Source organism: Manis javanica, chromosome 14 (genome assembly GCF_040802235.1).
Source record: "Manis javanica isolate MJ-LG chromosome 14, MJ_LKY, whole genome shotgun sequence".
NCBI classification, from domain to species: Eukaryota; Metazoa; Chordata; class Mammalia; order Pholidota; family Manidae; genus Manis; species Manis javanica.
Window position 1 is genome coordinate 55,250,416 of NC_133169.1, and position 16,671 is coordinate 55,267,086.

The following is a 16,671-nucleotide window of genomic DNA, read 5'->3' on the forward strand; positions in this document are numbered from 1 at the left end:
CCACATTATAATGGTACCAGAAGAAGAAGAGAGAGAAAAAGGGATAGAAAGTGTCTTTGAAGAAATAATTGCTGAAAACTTCCCCAACTAGGGGAGGAAATGGCCTCTCAGACCACAGACGTACACAGAAATCCCATGACAAGGGATCCAAGGAGGGCAAGACCAAGACACATAATAATTAAAATTGCAAAGATCAAAGACAAGAACAAAGTATTAAAGGCAGCCAGAGAGAAAAAAAAGGTCACCTACATAGGAAAACCCATCAGGCTATCATGAGACTTCTCAACAGAAACCCTACAGGCTAGAAGAGAATGGCATGATATACTTCATGTAATGAAACAGAAGGGCCTCAAACCAACAATACTGTATCCAGCATGACTTTCATTTAAACATGAAGGAGGGATTAAAAAATTCCCAGACAAGCAAAAGCTGAGGGTATTTGCCTCCCACAAACCACCTCTACAGGGCATCTTACAGGGACTGCTCTACATGGGAGCACTCCTAAAAAGAGCACAGAACAAAACACCCAACGTATGAAGAAGGAAGGAGGAGGAATAAGAAGGGAGAGAAATAAAGAATGATCAGACTGTGTTTATAATAGCTCAACAAGTGAGTTAAGTTAGACAGTAAGATAGTAAAGAACCTAACCCCGAACCTTTGGTAACCACAAACTTAAAGCCTGCAATGGCAATAAGTACATACCTTTCAATAATCACCCTAAATGTAACAGATTGAATGCACAAATCAAACGACACAGAGTAATAGAATGGATAAAAAAGCAAGATCCATCCATATGCTGCTTACAAGAGACTCACCTCAAACCCAAAGACATGCACAGACTTAAAGTCAAGGGATGGAAAAAGATATTTCATGCAAACAACAGAGAGAAAAGAGCAGGTGTTGCAATACTGACAAAACAGACTTCAAAATAAAGAAAGTAACAAAAGATAAAGAAGGACATTACACATTGACAAAGGGCTCAGTCCAACAAGATTATATAACCATTATAAATATATATGCACCCAGTACAGGAGCACCAACATATGTGACACAAATACTAACAGAATTAAAGGAGGAAGTAGAATGCAATGCATTCATTTTGGGAGACTTCAACACACCACTCACTCCAAAGGACAGATCCACCTAACAGAAAATAAGTAAGGACACAAGAGGCACTGAACACACTAGAACAGATGGATCTAATAGACATCTACAGAACTCTACATCCAAAAGCAACAGGATACACATTCTTCTCAAGTGCACATGGAACATTCTCCAGAATAGACCATATAGTAGGCCACAAAAAGAGCATCAGTAAATTCCAAAAGATTGAAATCCTACCAGCCAACTTTTCAGACCACAAAGGCATAAAACTAGAAATAAACTGTACAAAGAAAGCAAAAAGGCTCACAAACACGTGGAGGCTTAACAACACGCTCCTAAATAATCAATGGATCAATGACCAAATCAAAATGGAGATCCAGCAATATATGGAAACAAACGACAACAACAACACAAAGCCCCAACTACTGTGGGATACAGCAAAAGCAGTCTTAAGAGGAAAGCATATCACAATCCAGGCATATTTAAAGAAGGAAGAACAATCCCAAATGAATAGTCTAATGTCACAATTACTGAAATTGGAAAAAGAAGAACAAATGAGGCCTAAGGTCAGCAGAAGGAAGGACATAATAAAGATCAGAGAAGAATTAAATAAAATTGAGAAGAATAAAACAATAGCAAAAATCAATGAAACCAAGAGCTGGTTCTTCGAGAAAATAAACAAAATAGATAAGCCTCTAGCTTATTAAGACTTATTAAGAGGAAAAGAGAGTCAACACACATCAACAGAATCAGAAACGAGAAAGGAAAAATCACGACGGACACCACAGAAATACAAAGAATTATTAGAGAATACTATGAAAACCTATATGCTAACAAGCTGGAAAACCTAGAAGAAATGGACAGCTACCTAGAAAAATACAAAGAAATGGACAGCTTCCTAGAAAAATACAACCTTCCAAGACTGACCCAGTAAGAAACAGAAAATCTAAACAGACCAATTACCAGCAATGAAATTGAAGTGGCAATCAAAAACTACCAAAGAACAAAACCCCCAGGCCAGATGGATTTACCTCGGAATTTTATCAGACATAGTGAGAAGACATAATACCCATTCTCCTTAAAGTTTTCCAAAACATAGAAGAGGAGGGAATACTCCCAAACTCATTCTATGAAGCCAGCATCACCCTAATACCAAAACCAGGCAAAGACCCTACCAAATATGAAAACTACAGACCAATATCCCTGAGGAATGTAGATGCAAAAATACTCAACAAAATATTAGCAAACCGAATTCAAAAATACATCAAAAGGATCGTACACCATGAACAAGTGGGATTCATCCTAGGGATGCAAGGATGGTACAATATTCGAAAATCCATCAACATCATCCACCACATCAACAAAAAGAAAGAAAAAAACCACATGATCATCTCCATAGATGCTGAAAAAGCATTCAATAAAATTCAACATCCATTCATGATAAAAACTCTCAACAAAATGGGTATAGGTGGCAAGTACCTCAACATAATAAAGGCCATATATGATAAACCCACAGCCACCATCACACTCAACAGTGAGAAGCTGAAAGCTTTTCCTCTGCAATCGGGAACAAGACAGGGATGCCCACTATCCCCACTGTTGTTCAACATAGTACTAGAGGTCCTTGCCACAGCAATTAGACAAAACAAAGAAATACAAGGAATCCAGATTGGTAAAGAAGTTAAACTGTCACTATTTGCAGATGACATGATGTTGTACATAAAAAGCCCTAAAGACTCCACTCCGAAACGACTATAGCTAATATCAGAATTCATCAATGTTGCAGGATACAAAATTAGCACACAGAAATCTGTGGCTTTCCTATACACTAACAATAAACTAATAGAAAGAGAAATCAGGAAGACAATTCCATTCACAATAGCATCAAAAAGAATAAAATACCTAGGAATAAACCTAACCAAGGAAGTGAAAGACCTATACCCTGAAAACTATAAGACACTCTTAAGAGAAATTAAAGAGGACACTAACAAATGGAAACTAATCCCATGCTCCTGGCTAGGAAGAATTAATATCTTCAAAATCGCCATCCTGCCCAAAGCAATATACAGATTCGATGCAATCCCTATCAAACTACCAACAGCATTCTTCAATGAACTGGAACAAATAGTTCAAAAATTCATATGGACACACCAAAAATCCCGAATAGCTAAAGCAATCCTGAGAAGGAAGAATAAAGTGGGGGGGGGATCTCACTCCCCAACTTCAAGCTCTACTACAAAGCCACAGTAATCAAGACAATTTGGTACTGGCACAAGAACAGAGCCACAGACCAATGGAACAGAAAAAGACGCCAAACATTAACCCAAACGTATATGGTCAACTAATATTCAATAAAGGGGCCATGGACATACAATGGGGAAATGACAGTCTCTTCAGCAGATGGTGCTGGCAAAACTGGACAGCTACATGTAAGAGAATGAAACTGGATCACTGTCTAACCCCATACACAAAAGTAAATTAGAAATGGATCAAAGACTTGAATGTAAGTCATGAAACCATAAAACTCTTAGAAAAAAACATAAGCAAAAATCTCTTAGACATAAACTTGAGTGACCTCTTCTTGAACATATCTCCCTGGGCAAGGGAAATAAACGCAAAAATGAACAAATGGGACTATATCAAACTGAAAAGCTTCTGTACAGCAAAGGACACCATCAATAAAACAAAAAGGTATCCTACAATATGGGAGAATATATTCGTAAATGACAGATCCAAGAAAGGGTTGAGATCCAAAATATATAAAGAGCTCACACACCTCAACAAACAAAAAGCAAATAATCCAATTAAAAAATGGGCAGAGGAGCTGAATAGACAGTTCTCTAAAGAAGATATTCAGATGGTCAACAGACACATGAAAAGATGGTCCACATTGCTTGTCATCAGAGAAATGCAAATTAAAACCACAATGAGATATCATCTCGCACCAGTAAGGATGGCCTACCATCCAAAAGACAAACAGCTACAAATGTTGGCAAGGTTGTGGAGAAAGGGGAACCTTCCTACACTGCTGGTGGGAATGTCACTTAATTCAACCATTGTGGAAAGCAGTATGGAGGTTCCTCAAAATGCTCAAAATAGAAATACCATTTGACCCAGGAATTCCACTTCTAGGAATTTACCCCAAGAATGCAGCACTCCAGTTTGAAAAAGACAGATGCACCCCTATGTTTATCACTGCACTATTTACAATAGCCAAGATATGGAAGCAACCTAAATGTCCATCAGTAAATGAATGAATAAAGAAGATGTGGTACATATACACAATGGAATATTACTCAGCCATAAGAAAAAAACAAATCCTACCATTCGCAACAACATGGATGGAGCTAGAGGGTATTATGTTCAGTGAAATAAGCCAGGTGGAGAAAGGCACGTACCAAATGATTTCACTCACATGTGGAGTATAAGAACAAAAGAAAACTGAAGGAACAAAACAGCAGCAGAAGCACAGACCTAAGAATGGACTAATAGTTACCAAAGGGAAAGGGTCTCAGGAGGAGGGGTGGGAAGGGAGGGATAATGGCGGGAAAAAAAGAAAGGGGGCATTACGATTAGCATGTATAGTGTGGGGGGTAATGGGAAGGGCTGTGCAACACAGAGAAGACAAGTAGTGATTTTACAGCATCTTACTATGTTGATGGGTAGTGACTGTGAATGGGAATGTGGGGGAGACTTGGTGAAGGGGGGAGCCTAGTAAACATAATGTCCTTCATGTAATTATAGATTAATGATACCAAAATAAAATTTTTTAAAAAATGCAGAAAAAAAAATAATGTTAGTAATTCATGAATCAATCCATCACCTCATCATTATAACTTTTGCATGCAGAGAGAACTTTAAAAATCCTTCTTAGTGTAAGTTCTGAAAGATTACTGCCCATAATACATATACATTTATACATATATAGATATATTCACACATGTATATAAATATATTCATAAATATATATAGAGAGATTGTTGTTATTATAAGGAATTATATTATGTGATCATAGACCTCGGGGAGTCTAAACTCCATGCCACTGACCTCCTGTCTGCTCCGGGGGTGGGGGTGGGGGGATCGAGGCCACTGCACAGCTGGGAGGGGCCAGAATCCCAGGTCAAAGCCTGTCAGGTTCCAGCTGGAACATTAATTCATCCAAAGCACCTTTTGCCCACACTCCCCGACTGTTATAATTACTTTAGTCTGTCAATAAAATTAGGGCTACTTATCTAATACAATAAAATTCAGCTGTTACATAGAAATATCTTAGCAGTATTTCCTTAATATTGTCAAACAGCCAGTAAGTGTCTAATCACTTCTGTTGCAGCTTAGGTGTCTTATACTATTGATTTCTTCAAAACAGATTCTAAACAAGCCCACAAATTTGGCTGATCTGTGTCTTAGGTTTCTGTTAATCTTCAACAATTTTCCACTCATGAGTTATTTTTGTATCTTTTATATTTGCTGATAAAATAAGCCATTTTTCTACAAAATTTTCCACTTTCTGGATTATTTTATTACAATTCCATAGCCACTGAACTTGTTCTGTCTCTTGTTCTTTCTGTAAAATAAAAGTTTGATTCTTATTTCCATTGATTTGTGAAGAATTCAGATGCGGTGTACCTCTATTGCATCATATCAGGATCATATAATGTATTGTGGCCTCTTTTCCATTCATAATAGGTTTAATTGTTATGGTCAGGTATTTTCAATCTCTATCATTCGTTATAAAATATCCCCTCTTTACCAAGTAATTTCAGCAGTCACTGAAAAATGATACTTAAATGTTTTTGTTCCTTTTGCATGTATTTGCTTTAAGTTTCTCTACATGATAAGTACTTCACTCTTTGGTTACATTGAAATGTCCATTCATGCCTCAAATGTAACTGAGTTTCTCTTTTTGTTTGTTTCTTTCTTTGGAAGGCTTATTGTGTATCCTTTTGTTTTTTTCCTCTTATGATTTATTTTACTGAACCTTACATCACTTTATTCTGGTTTAAGGTTATTAAAATATTTTTGTAGTTAGGCTAACCATTTATACCAAATTAAATTACTTTGCTTCCAATTTTAGTGATTTAAGATTTAGTTTTGTACAATTATGTGAAATATTTACATGACCTACAAACTACAAAATAAGGTACAAAAAGGTAAATGCTGGAATACAAAGAAGGTTCCAGTCCTGTCTTAGTCACACTGTAGCCTTCCTAACTCTATAGAAAATGACCCATATTAACTTTGGTATATCCTTCTATTATTTAATATAAGTAATATTAATTAAAACTTTCCTTAGCAATATATCCTAGAGATTATTCCATAATGTTATTTCATACACACCCATCCCCAACACACAAACATATTCAATAATACTTAGATTACTTCACACAATTGATCCTTTTAAATTTATTGAGGCTCATTTTATGGTTAAATATATGACTCATTTTAAAAATTGTATTACATGTGCTTATAAAAATCTCTGCTTTCTTTTTGGGGGGAGTGTAATATGCACTATTGTATATACAGTAGTATATATGCTTTAAAAGTTAAATGTATTTATGTTCAAGCTTATTAAAGTATTTATATATTTGCTATTTCTTCAAATGGTGTTATACTGGTTTATTTATCATGTTTTTAAGGTTGTTGATGATTAATCTTTTTTCTTTATATTTTATATTACATAATGTCTCTTTCCCTTGGTGATTCATTGTAACATTCATCTTTAATTATCAAAGGAACAGCAAGAAAATAAAAACACTCGAATCAGCATCACTATGTATATTAACTAACCAGACTCTGACATAAAAAAAAATTTCTGTCAAATGCTCACAGTAATAAAAAATTGAAAATATTGAAACAATTGAAATACAGGTTTACTCTATTATTAGCGATGAACTCCAATGTGAGTGTTTTATTGCCTCCTGATACTATCCAGTAATAGTATAAAGCCATTGCTGTTAGGAAAAAGTATTAAAACTAAGCTTCCAGAAAAGGGATAAACCTTAAAAATGACAGTCGATCACACTTTGGAAACTCTTGCATGATTCATATTTGAGAGCTGTCTTTGAAGTCTTTCATGTGAAAAAAAAGAGAAGAGACTATTCTGTGGAAACACTTGTTTTCTTGATATTGACAAGCATGGCTGTAATAGGTAAGAGAAAACAGGTGATGAGAAACCTTACTTGATTCTAGTGTCAATAAATTGTTTTCAAAGAAACAGGAAAAGCAATGCTAAATTCTTAGAAAAATGAATTTAAAATAAATCAGTCATTGTAGTTCTGTGTTACTAGCTAATATCTGTACAATTCTCTTTTAGTAAGAAAATACTCAAATACTTATTTTTGTGAGTGAAGGAAAGATACAGCACAGAAAATGTGTTTCCAATACTAAATTCTGTCTCTAAAAAAATATTATGTAAAAGAACTATGTAAGGCTAACCATTAGTTGAACAGCTATCTTTTCTGGATTATGATTTTTATTTTAAATTTCTGTGGTGAAGTTCATTCCTTATCTCAAAATCTAAATCATGTGGCATACTTTCAGACAAAAGTTCACAAACTTATAAGCAGTTAATTTTTACAGAGAACATTTAAAATGAAGTAGACTTTTAAAAATGATTTTGCCATATGAAGTTTTGCTTTTTTAATTCATGAAAAAATAGTAAACAAATTTCAGAAATGATTATCAAAGATGGAAGACATATTGCCTTCACCTATTGTATCACATACCTTATAGTTTAATGTGTACATAGTTTACAATGTATCTCTGAGAAACAACTCTTTTTCATATAACAACAACAACAACAAAAAACACTTCCTAAATGCTATTATCCAATATCCAGCCGGAGCTCATGTTCCTTTCATTGACATTTTAGATCTTGTAAAATGTGTTTGCCTGAAAGGGGATAAAAGTAAGAAGCATTATTCTATAGGTTCACCTTTATCTTTTTATTTGTTTGTTTTTAATTTAATTTTTGGATTTAATTGTTGTTGAAGAAACCAGATAGTTTGTCATAAAGTTTCCCATAGTCTGGATTTTGTTGGATGTATATCCGTGGTGTAATTTTCATCTGACTCCTGCAATTCCCATAAATTGTTTGTTAGATATAACATTTTTGATGAAATTGTCATCTGCTTTTTTAGACAAGATGACCTACACTGGTGCCCGTCTCTCTCTTCTGGGGCTGTCATGTGGCCATCAGAGATCACTGCCTACATTTAAGCTGTCAAGGTGGTGGTATTTTAATTCTATCTTCCATCTTTGTTTATTAGCTGAAATCCTTCTTGGAAACACACACACCCTTATTATACATAAGCCAATTATTTGGCAATTCTGATGTCCCGATGTGCAAATTATATTGGAAATTTAAAAAGTATTTTTTTTATATTTTACCAGTTTAATGAGTTGGTTGGCTAAAATATCTCCTATGTCATCAAAATATGTTAGGATCATTTGGAACTTCTGAATTTAAACATATTTGATGGGTTAAGTTTATTGTAATCACTGTCCATACTGATGCACTAGTTTCCACTCTGCCAGTAAAAGCATGTAAGTTGTTGACTGACTGCATTTATCATGACCTATTCTATCACGTTCTTGTTTTCATAGGTGAGCACTAATTACCAGCTTGCATTTATACATTCTCCCCCTGACAGGTAGTTTTACGATTGCCCCAAGGATTATTTTTTCTTTTTATAGGATATAGATTTTATCTCAGTGCTGTTAGTGTTCCATGATACTGTGTGGGTGTTATTTAGAACCCCTTTGAGTGGACAGAGCTAGGGCACAACACAGTTTAAAGGTAAAATACATCATGAGTTCTTGCAATTTTTAATCTTGAAGATTTTTTTTTTTTTTTTTTTTTTTTTTTTTTTTATTTTTTTTTTTTTTTTTTTTTTTTTTTTTTTCTTTTTTTTTTTTTTTCTTTTTTTTTTTTTTTTTTTTTTTTTTATTTTTTTTTTTGTTTTTTTTTTTTTTTTTTTTTTTTTTTTTTTTTTTTTTTCTCTTTTTTTTTTTTTTTTTTTTTTTTTCTTTTCTTTTTTTTTTTTTTTTTTTTTTTTTTTTTTTTTTTTCTTTTTCTTTTTTTTTTTTCTCTCTATTTTTTTTTCTTTTCTTTTTTTCTTTTTTCTTTTTTTTTTTTTTTCTTTTTTTTTTTTTTTTTTTTTTTTTTTTTTTTCTTTTTTTTTTTTTTTTTTTTTTTTTTTTTTTTTTTTTTTTTTTTTTTTTTTTTTTTTTTTCTTTTTTTTCTTTTTTTTTTTTTTTTTTTTTTTTTTTTTTTTTTTTTTTTTTCTTTTTTTTTTTTTTTTTTTTTTTTTTTTTTTTTTTTTTTTCTTTTTTCTTTTTTTTTCATTTGTTGTTGAAAATAATGGTTTGTGTGGAAGACTTTGTGGACTGTATCTCAGAATGACAGACACTTCTTTGCATTTAGATTATATTACATTAAAGATATATAGTGGAATTACTTTGCTTTGAAGTCATTTGGATTAATTCCAGCAAAAGACATTTAACTTTAATAAAGGTTCCAAAATGTAGTGAACTTTCTAGGAATGTTTGCATGCTACCTAGTTCAAAGTTAAGTTTCAAGTAAACTTAACACATACTATCTTTACAGTAGTGGTTAAATATTTTACAGTGGAGTGAACATTCTTTCTCATAAGAGGGAACAGGAAGACTTAGGTTGGAGGTAACTATGAAAGATCAGTAAAGTTTAAGATATCTATAAGATGATTCTAGAGTAGAGAATTGATGTTTCCTGTTGAAACTATTAATATTTCAGAAATGCAAAGACTTTCCGAATCCCTGTCTGCATGTCCTTGTTCCTGAAACTGTACACAATTGGGTTTAATGTGGGAGTCACGAGAGTATAGAGCGCAGCTACCACCTTGTCCCTTTCAAATGTGTAGCTGGAAGCAGGGCGGATATAGGTGTAGATCACAGGGAAGTAGTAGAGGGACACCACGGTCAGGTGGGCTGAGCATGTAGAGAAAGCCTTCCTCTTGCCCTCTGCTGTGCGGATGCGGAAGATGGCAGCAATGATAAAGCTGTAGGAGAGGCAGGTCAGGGCAAAGTCCCCTACGGCCAGGGTGATATCAGCAACACAAACCATCACCTCGTTGATTCCCACCGGGCTGCAGGACAGAGCCAGCAAAGGGGGTATCTCACAGAAGAAGTGGTTAATGGTGTTTGGCCCACAGAAGGTCAGCCTCAGGATGAGCCCTGTGTGTACCCAGGAGTTGGTCACTGCAATAGCCATAACAATGCTAAGCAAAGCCACACACATACGGTGGCTCATAATGGCCCTGTAGCGAAGAGGGAAACAGACAGCTACGGAGCGGTCGTAGGCCATGGCGGTGAAGAGAACCATCTCGGCCCCCAGAGACCATGTGAAGAAGAAGAGCTGGGTCATGCAGCCCTCGTATGAAATGGTCTTCCCTGAAGCGAGCAGGGTCTCCAGCATCTTCGGCAGGATGCTTGTTGTGCAGATGATGTCCACGACAGCCAGTGCCAACAGCAGAATGTACATGGGGGTGTGCAAGGTGGCGTTACAGATTATGGCGATGACAATGAGCATATTGCCAAGAAAAGCCATGAGATAGATGAAGAGAAACACGAGGAAAAGAACTCCTTGGAGCTCAGGCTTTTGGGTGAAGCCCAGAATCACAAAGTCGGTGACAATGCTGTTGTTCATCTTGCTTTCATTAAATGGCAGGCATGGCAGAGAATGAACAACTAGTAATTAAAGCCCTTTTATTAGGGTCCTTTTATTAGGGAATTTAATGCAGGGAGGTATGAGAGAGAGAGCTGAGTGATTTGAGTATTTGAATCAATACAACTTTGTAGCAGAATTCCCTCTGCTAGGGCTCAGTCTTCCACACAAGAGCCTCTGTTCTCCAGATGCACACCGTTTCCTGATGCATGTTTTCCATTCATGACTGCAATAAACCGAAGCCAGAGGTCGAGAAGAAAAAGAAAAAGTAGATGTCTTCAAATATTTCAATATTGTCATTTTGAAAGTAAGCTTATCTAAGCATAATTTACATAAATATATAGTATATATTTCTATACACCCATATATGTGTATATATTTATATATCCACTGGAAATATAATACAAACAATTACATATGTCACTAATTCTGTTAAGAACATGCTTTCTTAAAACATATGTAAGTGGGAATATCAAGAATGAGAGAAGTTGTCAGTGTCTATTACAGCAGAAAGGCTTCAGGAGAAATTTGCCCAACAGAATATTCTGAGGCTGGACAATAATCAGGGACTGTTGACTAGTGTATTGGTTTCCAAGCACTAAACAATTTAATCAAATGCCTACCTTCATATTTTTTCCTTCAGTTTCATAAGCACAGTCTGAAAATTTGAACTACTTTGCTATACTTTCACACAATGGCAAGATAATTGTGTTCAAAGTAGATGTAAGACTGCAGTTTCACTTCATTATAGCTGTAAGTTAGCTGTTAAAACTGTAAACTTGATTTCTTATTTCCAAAAGTGGTACATATTGGACAAATATTAGATATTAAACAGAAAAAGTTTTTTCTTAGGCATACTCAAGAAAAAAGACAGCTGGAAAAATTTCTGAAAAGTATCCAAGATTTTCATAAGGAAATTCTTGGTCTATTTAATTTCTCCCCAAAACTTCTCTAGCATTTGTCATCTGGTCACTTATTTGTTTGTTTCTTTGAATAGATTTGTTTTTATGCATAGTCAGATTTTTAAAGGACTATTATGACCTGGTGAATCTAGTAAAAATGTTCAAAGTAATTGTGAATTTATTCATAAGTTTCTTTATCATTGTTCTTTGACCTTTCAGAGATCATACTGTTTCTCTGATACCTAAATAGAGGCATCATCAATAGAAAAGCTGAATCAGATGAAACATAACTAAAGTAATATAGATGATTCCAGATGAGAGGGATATAGATGCACCTGGACAAGAATCAATGGCTTTTGATTTATGAAACCTGGAGAAATAAATTTCCCTACCTATGTGGGCTATGGCCTTTTGGGGTCAAAGGTGACATCCAAGCCATGCCTGTCTCACTTGCAGAATTTCAGTAGAAACTATGAACCACACTCTGCACACCTGTGGATTGCAGAGAACATATACCCTCACCCTGGATCAATAGTGGACATTTAGAGCAAGGCTGTTATTGTGAATGCAGACCTTCTCCTCCCCATGAGCGGTGCCATGGTCCCCCTTTGGGTTTAGCCTCGTAACACACAGGGTCACCGCACCAAGTCCAGCACAGAGAATGGGAACCAACCAATGCCACACTGCTGTGAAGCGGATGAGTAGACGGTTGTTCCAAGACAAGATGCGAAAAGGAATCTCCAGGTTCCCCTTCTCCTCTCTCTAGCTCTGAACTCAGAGATAGTGGATGGGAGGTGCAGTTCTCCATCTCCTTACAAACTGAGCATTTTGGGAAATTTGGCTTTGTATTTTGGGACTGGAATCTCTCCCATACCCAGCTTCAGGACAATTGATCAGTCATAACTACAAGGACAAATAGCATTATTTAAATTGATAAATAACAATTCTCTAAGATAAGTTGATGTGTTTTTTCTTCATCAAGGAAGTGTCAGTGTATATCTGATTGCCCGCTTTGGTGGGTGAGATCGCATAGGCTGGAAGAGCACTACTACCTTATAGGTTCATTCCAAGAAGCTCTGATGCCGGATCTCTGATTCAGATGGAATGACCAGACCAGGTCCTCCTAATAATAATTAGAAAATTGTTCAACACTCATTATTGTAAAGATTAGTTAATATCACTTTTCCAATGTCAATTATTTCAAATATTCAAAAATATTTGACTTGAATTTCAAATTATCAACCATTCCATCTATATTTCCACCTCCAAATCATATCTCATTTTGAATAAAGCTGCCATGTTATTTCAGATCTTTCACATATTGTCAGGTTTTACATACACTTGCCATACTGGTTCGTGTTCTGCTTGAAGGTGTGTCCTAGAGAGGTCAGTGACAGTCTGTAGGTGTCAGTCCTGGGTCTCCCACTGGAGGGAACGGTAATACTGACTTCTGTTATTTTATCTCTCAGTGCATTGTTTCTTTAATGACTACATATAAATGGTAATACTAAGGTCCTAATACTGTTGTGAGGACAAAATTATATTGTAAAATAAAGTAAAATTTCTTCATCATTGCCACTACTCTCAAATATGTTCATCTTCATGCACAGCAGAGCACATTTTTAAAGGGCCTACTGTCTGTAAGGCAAGCTGCCAGGAACCCACCCTAGCAGCCTCTAGAGTTGCACGATTTACTCTATGCTCTCACCTTCCTGAATGACTTCGGTCAGGCAGTTTCATTCTAGGCGACTCTCCATTAGGCAAGGTTAAGTCAGAGTTGCTTCTGGTTCAAGCTTTGTTCAGGAGAAGATTATATTCTCTTAGCTCCTCATCTTGAGTGCTGAGAAATAAAGACGCCATTTCTCAATTTTCTCAGGTTTTGAAGGCATGTAAAATCAGAGTGTCTATGAAACAGAATTCAGTGTGAATGTAAATGAGGTGGTAGAGGCTAGGGAAGTGTGTAAATAATTGGGCACTAGTCACAGCCCTACCCTCGGTAGGGTAACCAACCATCTTGGTTAGCCTGGGACTGTCCTTGCTTTGCTGCTGAAATGAACTTTCCATGACTTGGACACCCTCAGGCTCAAGCAAACTGGCACAGCATGTCAGCCTCTGATCCCTAAAACCAGTGCAATGTCTGTCTGAGAATCCCAGCCCGACATTAACTCCCAAGCATTCTATTTTCTAAGTTTGGGAAGATGATTTTACAAATTCGACTTTGAGGTCATTGCTGTCCATGTTCAAGAGTCTATCACAGGATGTAAATCAACTGGGAATCTTTTTCAGTGGGACATGAGAGAAATAATGAGCCCACTGGGTAAAGTCACCTGTAAACATTCAGTCAGCTGGATTCTAAGCTCTTCTTTAGTAGTGTACTCTTGAAAACTGTCAGGAAATGGGACCTTAGGAAGGATGTATAGAAATGAGACATTGAAAAACACACCATAATGGAATCTGCTGGAAATCAAAGCACAGATTACTGGGTAATGACATGCATGCTGGAGCCAGGGGGCAGGGGTTTAAAAACTCACCTTTCAGTTTGCTACACTCTCTCTTTGGAGACCATTGCCTGCTCTCTGTGATTTGCCTACAGGAATCTTCAGAACCAGGCTATGTATCTACCTCTTCCTGGAAGTACTCCGAGATTTGACCAATTTAACTAGAATCTCCTCTACTCACTTTTATCTCAGGACTCCAGTAGTGAGTAAACTATTTTTATGGGAACTCATTATTTTGAAATCATATAATTTTACATGTCTGATTTCTATCATTCTATTTAGAAAGCCAGTGCTTGAAAGTTGAAATATTTCACATTACTCTTTTGTTTCCTGCTCCACACTATCTCTTATCTAAACTATACATACATACTAGAATCCTCATCATAATTTAAGTTCACTTTCCTTTAACCAAGAAACATACATCACTATACAAGTTTTTTAGTTATATAAATTTTATAAATGTGGTAAACAGACACACCTTCAAGTTTTTCTATTTTAACCATTTTCAAGTATACAGCTCAGTATTAAGTATACTCCCCCTGTTGTACAATGTACAGAACATTTTTATCTTGTAAAAATGAAACACTCTACCATTAAAGAGCTCCCATTTCTCTCTGCCCTGAGTCTCTGGCCACTAGCTTTCTACTTTGTTTCCATGAGTCTGGCTATTCTAGATACCTCCTGTGAGGGGGATGATGCAGTACCGGTCTGTTTGTGACTGGGTCATTTCACTTGGCTAATGCCCTCAAGGAGGCTTATCTGTTTTGTAGCTGTGTCAGAAAATCCTTCTTCTAAAAGGCAGAAAAATATTCCACTCTGGATAGATACCTCATTTTGTGTACTTATTCATCTGTTGATGTACATTTGGTTTTCTTCCACCTTTTCTCTATCGTGAATAATGCTATCAACATGGGTCCCTGCTTTCAATTCTTTTGGACATATTTCTGGAAGTAGAACTGCTGTAAAATAATTTGGAATATCTAATAAATGCAGGTATTTTTGATGCATTTAAAGAAAAGAATAGTCCAAAGCAGATTCTCATGTATATTCTTAATATGAATATCACTTAAGACTATACTTCTGGAAGTGTTTGAAGCAGCTTACAGCATCTTGTTACAGGAAGTTTTGAAAGTTTATTTTAAAACATTTTTCTAAGTAAACTTCAATGCTAATTGAAGAAAGGATACATTCTAAAAAAAAATTCCCAAACACATTGAGTATTCTATTCCTACCACTTTGGTAACAGTATACTAACTTAAGTTTAGTTCACTTTGTTCTGAACTCCAATTTGTGCATATTTGATATGAAAGAAAAAAATTAAGACAAGCAGACAATAGAAGCATATGTATCCCTTGTTTGGAATGAATTAAAAATCCTTGGATGGATTTTCTCTTGCCATGTGCCTAAAAGAAGAATTAAAGAGGTTGCTAAAGAAGTCTATAGAGATTTCTAGCAAAGTCAAAATTACATCATCACAGTAAAAATTCGACAGAATGTCCACAAATACTCACTGTAGTTCTTTGCAGGGTATCGTCATGTTCAAACAGTGACCTGTGTTAAATCACTAGAAAGAAAACCTGAAAATGAAGATAATAGCCCTCATCAGTTGCTGTCAACAGACTTTTTTTCCACTTGCTTAAGTATTGGTTCCATCATACTTAAGATCAATTAATGTAACATTTCCTGACTCAAGAATAAGGGACCCCAGGGAATAGCATCTCAGAGTGAGTTCCTGACAGTTAGGATAAAATGGATCTCAGAGGAAAAATTAAAACAGCCCTGTACTGATTATTAATTAAGTGTAGAATGACTTGGCTTTTCTGTAACATTGTTTGTAAAACCAAATGGTATCCCAAGGTAATATCTTCATGCAGCACAAATCTGAGCCATGAGAGATACTGGAAATATCTTACAGTGATAAAGGGAAATTCAAATAAAACATGGTTGGGCATTGTTATAAAATCAATTATATTTACTTGGGAGGTCACTTCTCTCTCAATAAAAAGTAAACCAAGGAAAGAGTGGCAGAAAATGGATTGGAAGAGGAAGGTTCAAACAAATATTGCAGAAGTTTATTTAGCCCTGTACACTGTGAAAAAGAGGGTTTTTACAAATAAACTGGAATGGCATTTGGTTTTCAGTCAATGAATAGAACAAACTTCAATAATTTTCTGAATTAAAATTAATCATTTGGAAATCTGTAATGTTCATTCTTTTGGCATTATTTATGCATATTCAGATGCAATGCAACTCGTGTGTGATGTACTCATAACAAAATAACATCTCTCTTGCTGAATATTCTCACACTTTGAAATATCCATTGGAATTCAAACACAAAATTTCATATTAATTACATAGGTTTATTTTCTCTATGTGTTACCTCAGAGGAAAAATACATGAGTGGATATCAGATCATTTTAACAGTTTTATTAAACTGCCAGGCAATGATCTAAATGCTTATTTA

At 35.4% G+C, this 16,671-nt stretch overlaps 1 protein-coding gene and 1 long non-coding RNA gene across 6 annotated transcripts in view; both read right to left on the reverse strand.

Annotated features, from left to right (window-relative positions):
* Nucleotides 1–16,671, reverse strand: part of LOC118972708 (uncharacterized) — a 350,716-nt gene that overhangs the window by 206,233 nt on the left and 127,812 nt on the right. The window lies entirely within an intron of this gene.
* The window catches only part of LOC108388360 (olfactory receptor 13G1-like), a 135,166-nt gene continuing 127,951 nt past the window's right edge, over nucleotides 9,457–16,671 (reverse strand). For 3 of the 5 annotated variants that reach the window (XM_073221557.1, XM_073221554.1, XM_073221555.1), the window contains 4 exons: nucleotides 15,719–15,784; nucleotides 13,418–13,613; nucleotides 12,762–12,832; nucleotides 9,457–11,033 (listed from right to left, as the gene is read on the reverse strand). In XM_073221557.1, the coding sequence (XP_073077658.1) occupies nucleotides 9,866–10,789 (924 nt within the window). In that variant the 5' untranslated portion in view covers nucleotides 10,790–11,033; nucleotides 12,762–12,832; nucleotides 13,418–13,613; nucleotides 15,719–15,784 and the 3' untranslated portion in view covers nucleotides 9,457–9,865. The remainder of the gene's footprint in view (nucleotides 11,034–12,761; nucleotides 12,833–13,417; nucleotides 13,614–15,718; nucleotides 15,785–16,671) is intronic. The other 2 variants (XM_073221558.1, XM_073221556.1) reach the window with 1 other exon arrangement.